This window comes from the organism of the source record quoted next, unplaced genomic scaffold (assembly GCF_019419815.1).
Source record: "Pyrus x bretschneideri cultivar Hongxiangsu unplaced genomic scaffold, Pyrus_bretschneideri_v1 Contig17, whole genome shotgun sequence".
In the NCBI taxonomy this organism is placed as follows: Eukaryota; Viridiplantae; Streptophyta; class Magnoliopsida; order Rosales; family Rosaceae; genus Pyrus; species Pyrus x bretschneideri.
In genome coordinates, this window is record NW_025999468.1 from 6383973 (window position 1) to 6397476 (window position 13504).

Genomic DNA, 13504 nt, shown 5'->3' on the forward strand with positions numbered 1-13504 from the left:
TGTTCCATAATCAATGGACAAAGTTCGACGACTTCGTTGAGATAGACCATGCTTGTTCCGCAAGATTCGGGAACCTATTTAATCCAACAAGGAATCAGCAGGTTTCCTATAATCTTGGAGTCCTTACAATCTAAGGATTAACATGCGTCACAAGTAATCATACTCCTAGGAGGATGCAATATCTACTTTCTAAATATTCTATGGGATTCTCTCGGTATAATAAGGATTCTACTATCCTAAAAGGCCCTCTCCTTAGCTGGTATAAATACGTCCTTCTGGAGTTCATCTTTGATAACATAATATATGCACACTTATTCTCTTGCCCACTGCTTAAGTCTTAATATTACTTACTTACTTGACTATCGGCGAACCTTTGACCGGCACAACTCTGGTCTTTGGCTTTGACTGGCACACCCCTAGTCTTTGGCTTACTCACAATTGTGTGCGTTCTTTTATAGGTTAACGAGTTTGAGCATCTCCACCACTCACAACGGTACACAAATTTAGTTCCAACAATAAGAATTCTCACTTATAAGTGAAAGAGTACTGCTAGGTCGTATAATTAGGCGGCTTAAGTAAAATTGTTGTTAATATTGAACAATAATCATGCACTAAACATATTAAAAAAAGAATGAGGATCCTCGCCGGCTCATCTTTGTTATTCGTTCATCGTATATCGTGCGGTTAGAAATTATTGTAAATTTTTTTATTTAAAATTGAAGATAAACAGTATTTGACGAAAACTAGCCGCACGATGTACGATAAACGGATATGATTGGAGAATCTCAGGAGATCTGACGAGGATCCTCTCTCTTCAAAAAAGGATGAGAATAGCATAACATGTGGCATCCAACGACTTTCTATTAATTAAAAATTAAAAATTTCTCAAATATGAGAAACAGAAAGCAATTGATGCAACTTAACCTGCATTAATGTAATCAATAACTTAAAGTCTTAAAAGGGATAAAATCGAGGGCACTACTGTCTCGAGTCTTGATGGATCAAATAATTATCATAATCCACCGTAGATTCGAAGATCCACATCTTCATCATCATGATCACAGCTCTTTCTTGGAGCTTCCATAACTCTTCTGATGGAAGTCCATGAACAAAGCCAAAAGGGAAACATAGAAAAAAATGTTGAAGCACCAACCCCAGATCCCACAGCAACCAGAGCCATTGAAATGGTAGATGAGCATCCAGACCAACCCAACAAAGCTTGACATGAACTGAAATATCTGAAACTCCGTCACCCTTCTCTTCCACTTTGGCCTCGCCCCTAGCGCGGCCAACAAGTAGTAGGTATACATCACCACGTGAACCGTCGCATTTGCTACGATCACTGCCGGGAACAGAGACTGCGATGTGTGGAGCCAAATGTAGCACATGACCAGCACCATGGTGTGGTGGTAAACGTGGAGGAATGTCAGCCGCTGGAAACTCCCGCTGAGGATGATAAGGAACGTGTCCACGAACTCGTAGATTTTGGAGAGGTAGAAAATGTACGCCCAGAAGAAGAGAGGCCCGGTTGGCGGGGTTTTAGGCGGGAAGCAGATGATCCAGAAGGGGTAGGGCGCGTAGGAGAAGATGGTGACCAAGGAACCGACGGCCATGACGAGGGAGAGGAGGAGGAGGTTGAGGTTGTGGAAGGCGGTGATAGGTTTGAGGCGGCGGGGTTTGATGAGCGGGAGAGGGAGGTGGGAGAGCAGGAAAGTGAGGGCAAGGTAGGAAATAATGGTGAGAATGAGAAAAAGCGGGGTGGAGGCCGGCGTTTCTCCAGGGCTCCATGAGAAGTGGAGGATCACTGGGTGCTTCACCAACCAATACTGGAAGGTACTTGAGATGTTGATGTTCATGTTGAGGTCCAGTTTCCGCCCTCGGCCGTCTGTCGAGTAGTAGAGGTGACGGTGACGGTGACGGTGGTGCCCTAACACAGTAGTGAATGAGACCAAACAAGGAAGGAGAGGAGAAAGTGTTGAGACCCTGGAAGTAGGTTTCGGGGAGGAGTGGAGTGTCTGTGTCTTGGAGTGCGGGAAGCAAATGGGCGATGAGGATTTCTAAGGAGGCAAAAATATAACCATCATTTCAAAAGTAGGGCCCACCAATGCAGGTGGAAGCTCTGCAAGCTTGCTGCAGTAGAAACCTGTAGTCAAAAACCCTGAACCGACTTCTCTCTCTCTCTCTCTCTGAAGTCCATTTATTTCTGCATGTGACAATTGCAAAACCCTAGCTAGCTAACCAGTTTTTCCACCATGTAAAATAAAGATGGGATGGCGCATGAGGAAGTAGCTAGTAGTTCCAAATTTACCGACTTTCCTCTAGCTTTTAATGAGTTAGGGGGGAGGAGGGGTGATCTCTCACTCTCTCACCCTCTCACCCTCTCACATGTTAATGTAGTGGTTGACACTGGACACTTAGTTGAGTGTGAGTAATTTTCATGCATTAATACACCATTTTGCACCTGTATGTGGAATGCATTCGTACCTTTTCTACTTCTACTTTTGCGTAATTTGATTTCTATAGATAGCTCTCGGTTGTGCCCATTTTATGAACGAAACCCTATGCATCCAACAAATCCATCTCACCAATTCAAAACTAACAAAATTAATGTCTAAAGAATTAAAGTCAGTGTCATCATGTGGGCTTCTTGTTAACAACTTCAGCTCAACCATAATATACGAAGTAATTTCTTGATCTAGCCAGCACCCGTTCCCCTATTTAATTTTGGAACGTTACGGGTCATGAGTCGGGACTCAGGACTACTTTTTTGTTGTTCTTCTATAAGAAGATTTCTACGATACAGTGGACTATTGAATTAATGGTCCGATTAGATTTGAACTTGGAAATTCAATGACGCTTGAAAAGAAGGAAGATGGAAAAAGAAGAAACTCGGCAACTGGTAGATATATGGCAGAGTTCAGGAATATAATAGGTCAACATTGTCGTGGTCCATGTCTTAAAGTATTAGGTTCTCATTCGAGTTTTAGTCTTTGAAAAATCGAGAAAGATGGCGATCTGAGATTGCGAGAAGGACGAGAGATCTGAATTTGTTATTTGTAGTTGTGAATGACGGCAAATTTGGAGGATAGGGGTTATTGGTTAGGGACTCGTAGCGTTCGGAAGAGGAGAATGATTCACTCTAGACAGATGAAACATTGGTTAGTGGATAAATACCATCAAGTATGCAGATTTCAATTAATAATTATTCATGCTCGGTGTTTTATGAGACCTACTTATATGAGGGTAAAAGGTGCGATGAGTTGATAGAGTTTACATCAAGTTTCTAAAAGATGCTAGACAATAATTGGGCAGTGAGTTAGGGGCCTAGTGCTTAGGCAGCTAGGCAGTGGCCTAGGCAGATTAAGCGGATTTAAGTAAATTTATTATATATTGTATAAATAAGTGTCTGTTTGTACTTAAAATGTCAGTTTTTATAAAAAAATTTGAATTATATTTGAAATTTTTTATAAAAACTGACATTTTTGAAATTAAGGATATTTGTGTTTATGCCAAATATATACAAAATCTCAGTTAAGTAGACACAAATACCCTTAAATTTAATATCCAAATAAACTAAAAAACCAAAACCCTACTAGATGAAGAATTAGAGAGTCTAACAGGAAAACCCTAGACTTAAGAAATGGTGGAGACCTATGAAAAGGAGAGTGAAGGCATCAATTGCTATTAGGAAACAATGGAGACTTGTGTAGCCCCAAACGACCATGAGTGTAAATGGTTCATTATTTTACATTGTTTCCCATTTACGTTTTCTCTTGGTTTTTGTTTTAAAGAATGAACTATCAATCTTTGTAATGTTATTTGTTTCAATTTTTCTTTGTATGAAGCAATCTCTTTGGAATCTCTGGGTCTTCAATTGTAATTGTTTCGTATTGACATATACGAATTTCGTCGTATACTGAAATATTCTATGAAGGCAGTTCGTGCATCACAATTCATGTAATTATCTATTTCTATAATTACTTGTTTGTGCAAAGGTTCATGTTTCTTGCTAATAATGTACATAACAAACCTCCATTTGTAGTTTTTGTAAAAGTTCTGTCATGCCTATTCAATATAATCAAATAGAACGCATTCATGTTTATTCGATTACATGCTAAACTAACCAAGAATCAAGAACCATACCTGCAGGACTTGAAGAAGATGAAGCCACGATTGAAATCCAATGAAAGTCCTCCTCCTCTCTATCAAAACTCATACGTGCTCAACCGACAATAGGCTTTCGATTCAATAAGACCGTGGTTTTGTGAGAGCAGAGGTCATCATATTTATAGGCATCAACTGCAACCTTAGTTCCCTCCCCAATAAAAACATTGTAAGTATTTCTTTCAAAACATGCAATGTATTTGTGAAGCGAAGAGAACAACCAATATCAAACTACCATGAATTTGCAGGAATTTCAATCAGACTCCACACACACATAGATATCTGTTTTACCCTTACTCTCAAGCCAGTCCTTAAATACTGCACAATCTTTCTTAGTGACCTTTAGTTTTGCACCAGAAACATTTGAGTTTGGTTATATATGTCCTTATTTTAACTTCAAGATTATCAGTGTCTTAGAGGATTCAGTAGTTTTGGCAGATTTAGAAGAGTTCTTAGAAGAATTAGAACTCTTACCAGAAGCACCATTGGTCCCTGTCCCTTTCTTGCCTCTTTCAGCATGCAACAAGTTCACTGCATCCACTTCCTTGCCATTTTCTTGCTTCTCCCTGTTTTCCTTCTGAACACATTGAGAAACGAGTTCATCAACAGTCCAGTTATTATTTTGAGTGTTGCATGACACTTTGAGTTGCCTATATTTTGGCGGCCGTGCTTGCAATATCATGAAAACCAGTTGCTTATCACTGATATTTACATCCATTGAGTTCGACTTCTCAGCAACATTTATCGATTTCATCATATGGTATCGATTAAACCAGTGACATCAAACTTGAAAGTGGTCAAGACATTCATCCAGTGACTGATCTCAGCTTTCTCAGGCTCCTTGAACTTGTTTTCAATAGCTCTCCGATAATACACAGCTAGGTCATGCTTTTTGATGCCTCCTCTCAGAGTGTCCTTCATGCCACTCAATGTGGAAAGTGCCACCTTGTTAGCTGTAGTCCATCTCTCAAATTCTGCCTTGTCATCTTTGGTGCTCTTGTCAGTCAATGATTGAAGTTGATGTGTGTCTAGTGCAATGTCGTACTCATTCAAAGTCTGCAACAATCCAGTCTCACGTCTCCATTTTTTTGTATTTACTACCACCAGTGAGAATTAGAACACTTGCCAAGTTGATTGTCTTTAGAGAAACTACAGGACCAAACAATGAAATCAGTCTAATTAACCATTGGTTCTGATCTCAAATCAGCCTAACGAATTTTCATCCCACACTGATCGACAAATTCATCCTACACTGATCAACAGTGAAGTATCCTGCAAGGGCACACGTGTAGACGACTGACCGTATTAATATTAGTCTCCTATTTTGTTCTTTCTCCATTTCTCTAAGTGGTCAATTGCCTTGCTGGTCAACGCAGTTCTCTTCAATTTATTGTGTTCTGGTTTCAAATCATTCTCCCTCCTCTTAGTGTAGTTTAGAATAGAAATTTCATTTGTATTAAAAGAACTACAAAGTAAATGTCACGACATACATGCACCTAGGTCCCACCCACTCACTGGATATATAAAAGAGCGACCGCAAGCTAACTATGCTTTCCGCTTTTTAGAGGGTCGGAAGGAATGTCTATCATACGTAGCCTTACCCCTTGATTTATAGGAAGACTATTTCCATGACTCGAAACCTTTATGTGCTCCAAGGCTCACCCTCTACTTGGAGAAATATAGAACTGGACTAAAATATAAGCAACGTTCCAAAAAATGAAAGCTTCTAATTTACTAAAATTTCAAGATCTGTCAGTACAATACACTTGCAATCAAGGTAAGCGGAAAGCTATATAAAAGCTGAAAAATGGAAATCTTCTCCTTAAATTTGTTATTCAGCAATCCTCTTTCCAGAGATGCCAGAAATTTCTGCACAAAACACCTCTCAAGATCCTCCCATGTAACGGTTTCGCGAGCCAGTTGTATCTCCGTCGGGCAACAAAATTGGACTCTGTTGGTGATTACATTCGATTAAACTACGCTGAACTTGCAGTCACCTTCTTCCGGACAATCCTCTTTCTGCGTGTCTTAGGGGTTGATGTTTCCCCGTCGGCAGAGCCCACAGTCCCCTGTTTGATGCCGAGGAGTCCAAGGCCAGAAACAATGGCGTTCTTTGATATAAACCATTTTGACGAGGGCTGATCAAGATTTTCAGAAGGCCTACTGTAAACCTTCAAAAGATCATCAGAGTGAACCAGGGGATCAGCCTCCACCCCAAGCCAAGCCAACCTCGACCGCTCTCCTAATTGCACATTCAAAATCCTGTCCACATTCCAATTTAAGAGTCAAAGAATCGCTCTAGATGGAGCAATTTTACTATTTAAAGCAAGACGTAAGATCTACCCAACAAAAAGCAAGACCTAGAAGAATTATGCGAATACGACCTCGGTATAATGATGACAGATAAATCTGTCCTGAAAAGGGAAGAAGGAAATCCAAATGTCTCTGGATGATGCCACCAGAACCGAGAGATGCAAAGTTACAGGTACAACTTAAAAGAGAAATACTAGCTATCTCACTGCAGCATGTACTAATTATACTTTAAACTTAGCATTTAACGTCTCAAAAACATCGATTATTATTTTTCCCTAATAACCCTTAGATTGACATACAGAAAAACTAAAAGAGTATAAATGATTCTGTTTTTCTTTGAAATTTCTACTTGCAAGGCAGCATTTTGTTCTGAAGAGAGTTACAAAATCACAAATTTCATTTCTTTGGGGAGTTGCAGTGCAAAAAGGTAATAATTGCTATGTTGCTGCACCATGGATATTATTGACTAGGAATCCATATGTGAGATTTCAACCAATTCTAAAGCAAAGCAACACTACAGATTAGAAAGAACAGAATACGGCATCCATGATTGACATATTAATTACCCTTTTCAGGTTATCTTTATATTTCTACAGAACTACGGCGATAATTTGAGTTTTTCATGTTATGCAGCTTTTTGTTATGTGCCATGGGAATTCCCTGGTGAGAAGGACATTCAGGACCAAAGAAAGCCCACTGGAATGGTCCAGGTACTCATACTAACTACTGTACCAAGTCAATAAGAAGTGGTGGTGGGATTCAGGCGATCATGATTAAGAGCTTCAGAAAAACTGGGGATTGCTCCACAAATCTGGATAAAGGGGCAGACCCTATTCCATGGGATTCTCATTGATCTCAGAATTGTGTGATTAAATTTGAAAACAAGGGGCACTATGCTGGCCCCAACAGGCACCAGCGAACCCAAAAGCTGACAGAGCTAAAACATTTTTTGATTCTGGATTTAACATTTTAGATGTATTAAGGGCAGAAATTACGTTTTCGGTTAAATGCTTAGTTTTAAGTGCAGAAGGAATACACGTGGCCAGAGAAGAATGAGGAAGGTAGAAAGGGACAGAAGGGAAACGAGTTATCATATGTAAAGACTAAATACAAGAAGGATTCATATGTAATAACTGTAAGAATGTATGACCATGAAAGGAAAACTTTCTAAGCCTTTGTATAAGCAATTTAGCAGTGTATGATTTGAATACAAGTGCCCAAATAGAATGAAAAACATACCTCAGTGTCGTGCTAAAAAATAGGGCCACTCCAATAACATCAAAATGATTCATCATTGCTCTGTCAAATCCACATAATAGCTGATATCTCAGGTTCGCATATAGTCCAAGGAAGGCACCATAACCAAGTGCATTTGCTTTGACAGATGGGATCGTCACAGATAACCTGCCAAACAAGTTAACAATTGAATAGGAACGAAAATGTTTCAACAAACCTAGGAACTAAATTGTTTGAGCTAGCACAGGAATTAAATTAGTTGGAACTAATAATAGGAGAGGGGAGAGGGAAAATGTCTCTTCTTATGGCAAAAGACAATTACCAAATTATAACCATCAAATTTATCTCAAGTCCTATTGTTCAGAAATCCATCTTTAATACTAAATTAATAGTTCTACTCTCCTGTTTAAGTAACACAGATAACAGAACTCAATTACCAAAACACAAAAAAGTGGTACATCCAAATTAGTGCTGAATAATGACACTTTCTTATGAGGGTGAGAAAATTCTAAAACAGATGCAAGAATATGAACAGAAACACAGGAGGGAAAAATAAAAGGAGAAAGAGTTATTCCACTAAATGATTTTAATAAATAAAGATCTTGTAGTAAAAAATAATACATTGCACGTCATTTGTAATTTTGTATAATGAAGTTATTGACTAGCTTAAATCACAAAATCATATACAAATATTAAATCACAAAATCATAAAAACATACTTATATTTTATTACTAGGTGACTTATAATTCAATAATGTTGCAAAGAAGCTTTCATTAAATCAAACAACTTTAACAAGATATTATCCGTCTCTAACACCTACTTACACCTGCTTAGTGTGTAATTAATATTAAGTGCCTAAGAAAAAGTAAAAGGAGAAAAGACAGACAAAAGTATTCTGAAATTGTTAAAGCTTTAGGAAATGGACTAAGGGTTCATAGACAAATAGGATAGGACTCATGGTTCTTTTAATGATCGATGTAGAGATAACAAAAACAGGTTAACATTACAATGCTCACCTTCCTTCTTTTTTATGGGCCAAAAAATTTGCTAAAGAACCTTGCACGGCTCCAGCAGTTAGTCCAACCATACACAACTCAGCAGCCTTGTAGAAGAAAGAGTGAACTCTCTTTTGCAGGTCAAATTCCCTTAGTGGGTAGCTCTTCTCAAATATATTGTTGGGGAGCTTCTGTAACGTATTTTGCAAATCAAACTTGAACGTGTTCCCGTATGAACGACAAGGAGCAAGTGACCAAACAACAATAGCATTGCATGCTGTTACTGTGAGTACGTTTATAAGCGCCAAATCCCATTCTTTCTTTATCCTGTTCTTAGAGTAAAAAACAACATCAATGAGTCTAATAAATAAAATGCTTCAGAAAATTTTCATGCTTTTGTCATAACATGGACACACACCTGCCCTTGCGATTCTTTAACTCCCACCAAACTGAAGAACCAATTGTTGCAGCCTGCTCTAAAAGAAACCTATATAAGAAAGCAGGATCTGCCAGCATTCTGCACAACAAATTATAATACACATCAATACTAAGGATACAAATAACCATCAGCGTCATTATTAAATATTCAATGACACCAAAATATATCTCCAAGGGAAGGTATATGAATATGCACTGTCACTGAATTACATCATATCCATCTATCCATAGCTGCTTTTCTTGTATCGTTAGATATCTGATTCTTCATACAATTATTACTAACTTTCATTTCTGTCTCTTCATTTTTGTTGTGTTTTCCACCATGGCCTTTGCAGGAAAAATTCCCTTGGTGTGATACATGTTTCGTTTTCCTTGCAGGTGTTCAACAAGATCATTACTGAAACTGCTGTTTGTTATATTTGGCGGCTATGGTGCTTAAATGTTGGTCCACTGCTGCTTAATCAGACGAGGTTACTCGTGTTGAGCTGTTAAATTTCATTAATTCAAGGTTGCATGGCTGAGCCATTTAGGGCAGCATAAGCAGAATCCAGTGTACTTCCGTGTTTTTTGTTTTGTGTTCTTAGCTTCTTTATATTTTTGTAGTTTTTTATTTTATTTAGAAGAATGTAACAAGCTGGATATGTATCACCTAAACCCCAACTCGCAGGTATGTTTAAGAATAAAATTTATTATAATATTTAGGAATATAAAAATTGGTTACCTTTTTTAATAGGTAGTTCACAGTTGTGACATGATACTCATCCACTAAATCCGATAGGAATTATGATTAATGTAAGTAAAATCCGTCAAGGATTACAGTCAATGTGTTTCATTCTCTTGCTATTTTCTTAAAAACCACCCAGATAAAATGAGTTACTTCAACAATATGACAAGATACCTCCGTACTTCAATGGATCTTAGAGACTCGATTTCTTAATAGCCTGCTAACATCTAATCTATCACCGCATTGGTGTCATGAAAATGTCTTGATGTTTGCAGATAAAGTTTTCTACAGTTTTATATTCCAGCTCCCACCACTAAAAACAGTGTCCTGTATGGAAACACTAATCGGTATGAGATTGGAAGCTTAATACCAAAATAATTAATAAAAGTTTATTGAAAGATGCTAAAAATAGTATGCATTAGGAAAGTCCAGTAGGTCATAATTAGCAAAAGGATAGACTTGAGACTTAAGAAACTGCTCTGAAAATAAATAAAATCACCTGCCAATGAATGCTCTTGATATTCCATCAGGAAGCGCACGAGAAATAAACCTAGTAGTGGTTGGCCTTGCATTGGTCGCTAAAAATCTAACCATTTGAGCAGAGCTGATCAATCCCTGAAGACAATATTTCGGTTAGTATCAAGCCAAAAGTGTTCTGTTTCCTCCTTATTTGTGTCTTTTCGGTTCATAATATCTAAATGAAAGACTTCAAACAAAACATGCACCATTTCATAAGCTTGCCGGAACCCAGCAGGTAAATCCATCATTGTCCTTTGCCACTCATTCAATACTGCATCCACAAATTTTCGATCAAAGAGCTGCAGAAAATATCATAAATGATCAGTACACCCATAAATTTCAAATTAACATAACCCAAAGAGAAAAATCTTTCAACGAATATGCAAAAATGTTTATGTCAATAAAGGATATTCCCAACCTCTTCAAGAAACATCCTCCTTCTAAACAGACCACCTTCATCTCCCTCGTCGCCATCATCGAAGTCATCAAAATAATCATCATCATCGCCATCATCATCACCTCCATCACCACCACCATTATTTATTCTCTTTCCAATATCTCCACCACCTCCCCCAACAGCAGTCTGCAATTTCAGTTATTAGCATTAGCACAAAATACTGAACAGACTAAATGGAATTAAACAATAACATGCCAACTTATATGGCCAGGCTTGCTTGATTGTAATCAGAGGCCAGAACGAGAGTCAAGAATTTACAACTGTCTAACTTGGTAGCACTTGAATGGTTAGGAAACCTTAGAACAATTTCTGGTCTAAGAATCAGTTTTCTTGATATTGATATTTTCTTAGGGTACAATGACATATTTCATTAGGTGTTTATGCATAATCTGCATCCGATTTACAAATTCTAATACATTTCTACTTGCATGATCAAAATATTATGAAATGAAATCAGTTGCAATTTCACACACAAGAATGATAAAAGAAAATAAAATAAAAAATTCTGATACACAAGAAAACAACCAAAATCTTGGAAAAGTTGAAGATTGCTTAACATATAGAAACTTAGTATAACTTTTAGGATCCTATTTTCATATATTAGCTCGTTCAATGTTTCCAACACTTTAAACACCCAAATTCACTCAATTTCGCCACTAGCACTATGGTCTAGTAGTGTTCTTCTTAACTTGTACATGAGAGATTTTAGGTTCGATTCCCATGAATGGCGAGTTCGATATCAAATTATGGTTGGCCCAGTGTGTGGCTTAGCTCAATCCCCCACTCCCAATTTCGTTGCGAAAACTATGAATTAGCGAGGAGGCATACTACACTACACCTGATTTTGATAAAAGCAATTTCGTTCATTCTCCTAAAAAAATCGTATCTCGTTTACAATCTCTAGATTACTCCAGTATGCAGCACCTAGGTCAAAGATTTCTAAAGGGAGTTTCTTTTCCATTTCCCACATTTTTTCACCAACCAAACAACTCAATCAACTCAAAAAAAGCAAGAAACATTCAAAATTTCACTGCGGGACTGACCTCGGGGCTAGACTTGGATTGCTTCTGAGACATATCGAGCTTGCCCTTCTCAAGAGTAACCGCACCGAACGCACCGTACTGTCCCTTCATAACCGGACCAAACCCTCCGGGAACCGACGGCCCCACGAAGCAGCGCTCCAGCATAGCCATGGAGTCTCCGTCAACAGCATCGGAAGTAGACGGAGGCGGCGCGCAATTCGCCTTCAGCACCAGGCCCCTCCGCTCCATCATCCGAAGCTGGGCCGGAACCGCCAGCATCGGCTTCGTCGGGAGCTGCGTGTTTATCGGCATAATTTGAGCCGTCTGGAACACAGCGTGCGACATTTTTTTTGATTTTTCTTACTGTTTCTGAATTTTTATTTTCTGTTTGGATACCGAGAAAATAAGAGGTGATTTTCTCAGGAATTTTCACTTCTCTGGAGAGAGAGAGAAGTGAAGAGACAAAAGAGGGAGAGGAGTTGGGGATTGGGGGTTTTGAGGGGAAGATAGCCGCCTGCGTGACGACAACCCAGTCCGAAAGCGACGTTTTGCTTCGTTTCCCTTTTCTTTTTTCTTTTTTTTTTCCCGAGTTTTTTTCTTTACTGACCAAGTGGGTTGACTCGGGGTTTTTGGGTGAGTCGCCTCGGCCGGCCCACATTGGTTAACTCGAACCGAACTGAATTGAGACTAAAAAAATGGACGAGGAGCCTCTCTTGTAGAGATTCGATTCTAAATTTAAAATTTAAAAAGATTTCTAACAGCACGATATTCGGTGAACTAATATGATTGATTGATTTTTCGAATCTTACAAAGAGAATCTAGAAAGGAACCTATTCCTAAAAAAAATTGAAGAAAATCGAGTTAACCAAAACAAAACGAAACAGGCTTTTGGAGTTCGGTTCAGACTAAACCGATATATTTATAAATATATATACTTTTTTAACAATACATGGCCTTTGTGAAAGCCCAAACTCATTCTTTTTAAAGCCCAATTACCAAACCCTAGTCTAGTACTACCCTCCCTTAGAGTAGTTCTATCGTTGGAAACCCTCCCCCAGGCTATTCACTATTTAATCAACCCAATGAACAGTAACTGCCTTTTGCATCTCCACCGTTGCATTTGAATAACCTTGGCAATAGACAATAAAATATTAGTATTTTTTTATTTATAATAAATATTATATTATTTAATTTGTATAAATTAATATTATATTATTAATTTATCTTTTCCAATCTCTTCCCGAAACTTCTACCATTTTTGTTTTCTTCTTCCTTCCCACTCTCTCACTCCCCTCTTCCTCGTTGTCTTCCCTTTTTTCTCCGGTCGACATCTCCCTCCCCGCTCTCTTTTTCTCCGGCCGACAAATCCCTTCCCTTTAAGACACCTTTTATTCCCCTCAACCCCACAAATCAAACCCAAAGTTTTATGCCTCCAACCAGCAATTTGAACTCTCTTTGCTCACCGGTCCTCTGATCTTCCACTATTTGCATATAGACACCACCATGAGACCAAACCAGAGCAGATTATCCAGACTTTCAGCAAAGTCATCAACCTTTGCATCGCCATGAGCAGAATCGCTTCCAGCAATGGCATTTGCCTCCTCGCGTTGAACAGAAAGTTCAAGGACAATCTCG

At 38.5% G+C, this 13504-nt stretch overlaps 2 protein-coding genes across 2 annotated transcripts; both read right to left on the reverse strand.

The window, feature by feature from the left end:
• Positions 1 to 843: 843 nt before the first annotated feature.
• LOC125476056 (elongation of fatty acids protein A-like) lies at positions 844 to 2300 on the reverse strand. The gene has a single exon (XM_048581783.1). The coding sequence runs from the start codon at positions 1854 to 1856 to the stop codon at positions 1059 to 1061; it is 798 nt and encodes a 265-aa protein (XP_048437740.1). The 5' UTR covers positions 1857 to 2300; the 3' UTR covers positions 844 to 1058.
• A 3576-nt stretch (positions 2301 to 5876) lies between these two features.
• Positions 5877 to 12324, reverse strand: LOC125476020 (protein RETICULATA-RELATED 1, chloroplastic-like). The gene is made up of 8 exons (XM_048581624.1): positions 11891 to 12324; positions 10809 to 10973; positions 10597 to 10689; positions 10371 to 10486; positions 9128 to 9226; positions 8731 to 9036; positions 7717 to 7881; positions 5877 to 6426 (listed from the first exon to the last, which is right to left on the reverse strand). The coding sequence occupies exons 1-8, from the start codon at positions 12212 to 12214 to the stop codon at positions 6141 to 6143; spliced, it is 1554 nt and encodes a 517-aa protein (XP_048437581.1). The 5' UTR covers positions 12215 to 12324; the 3' UTR covers positions 5877 to 6140.
• Between the last annotated feature and the right edge of the window lie 1180 nt (positions 12325 to 13504).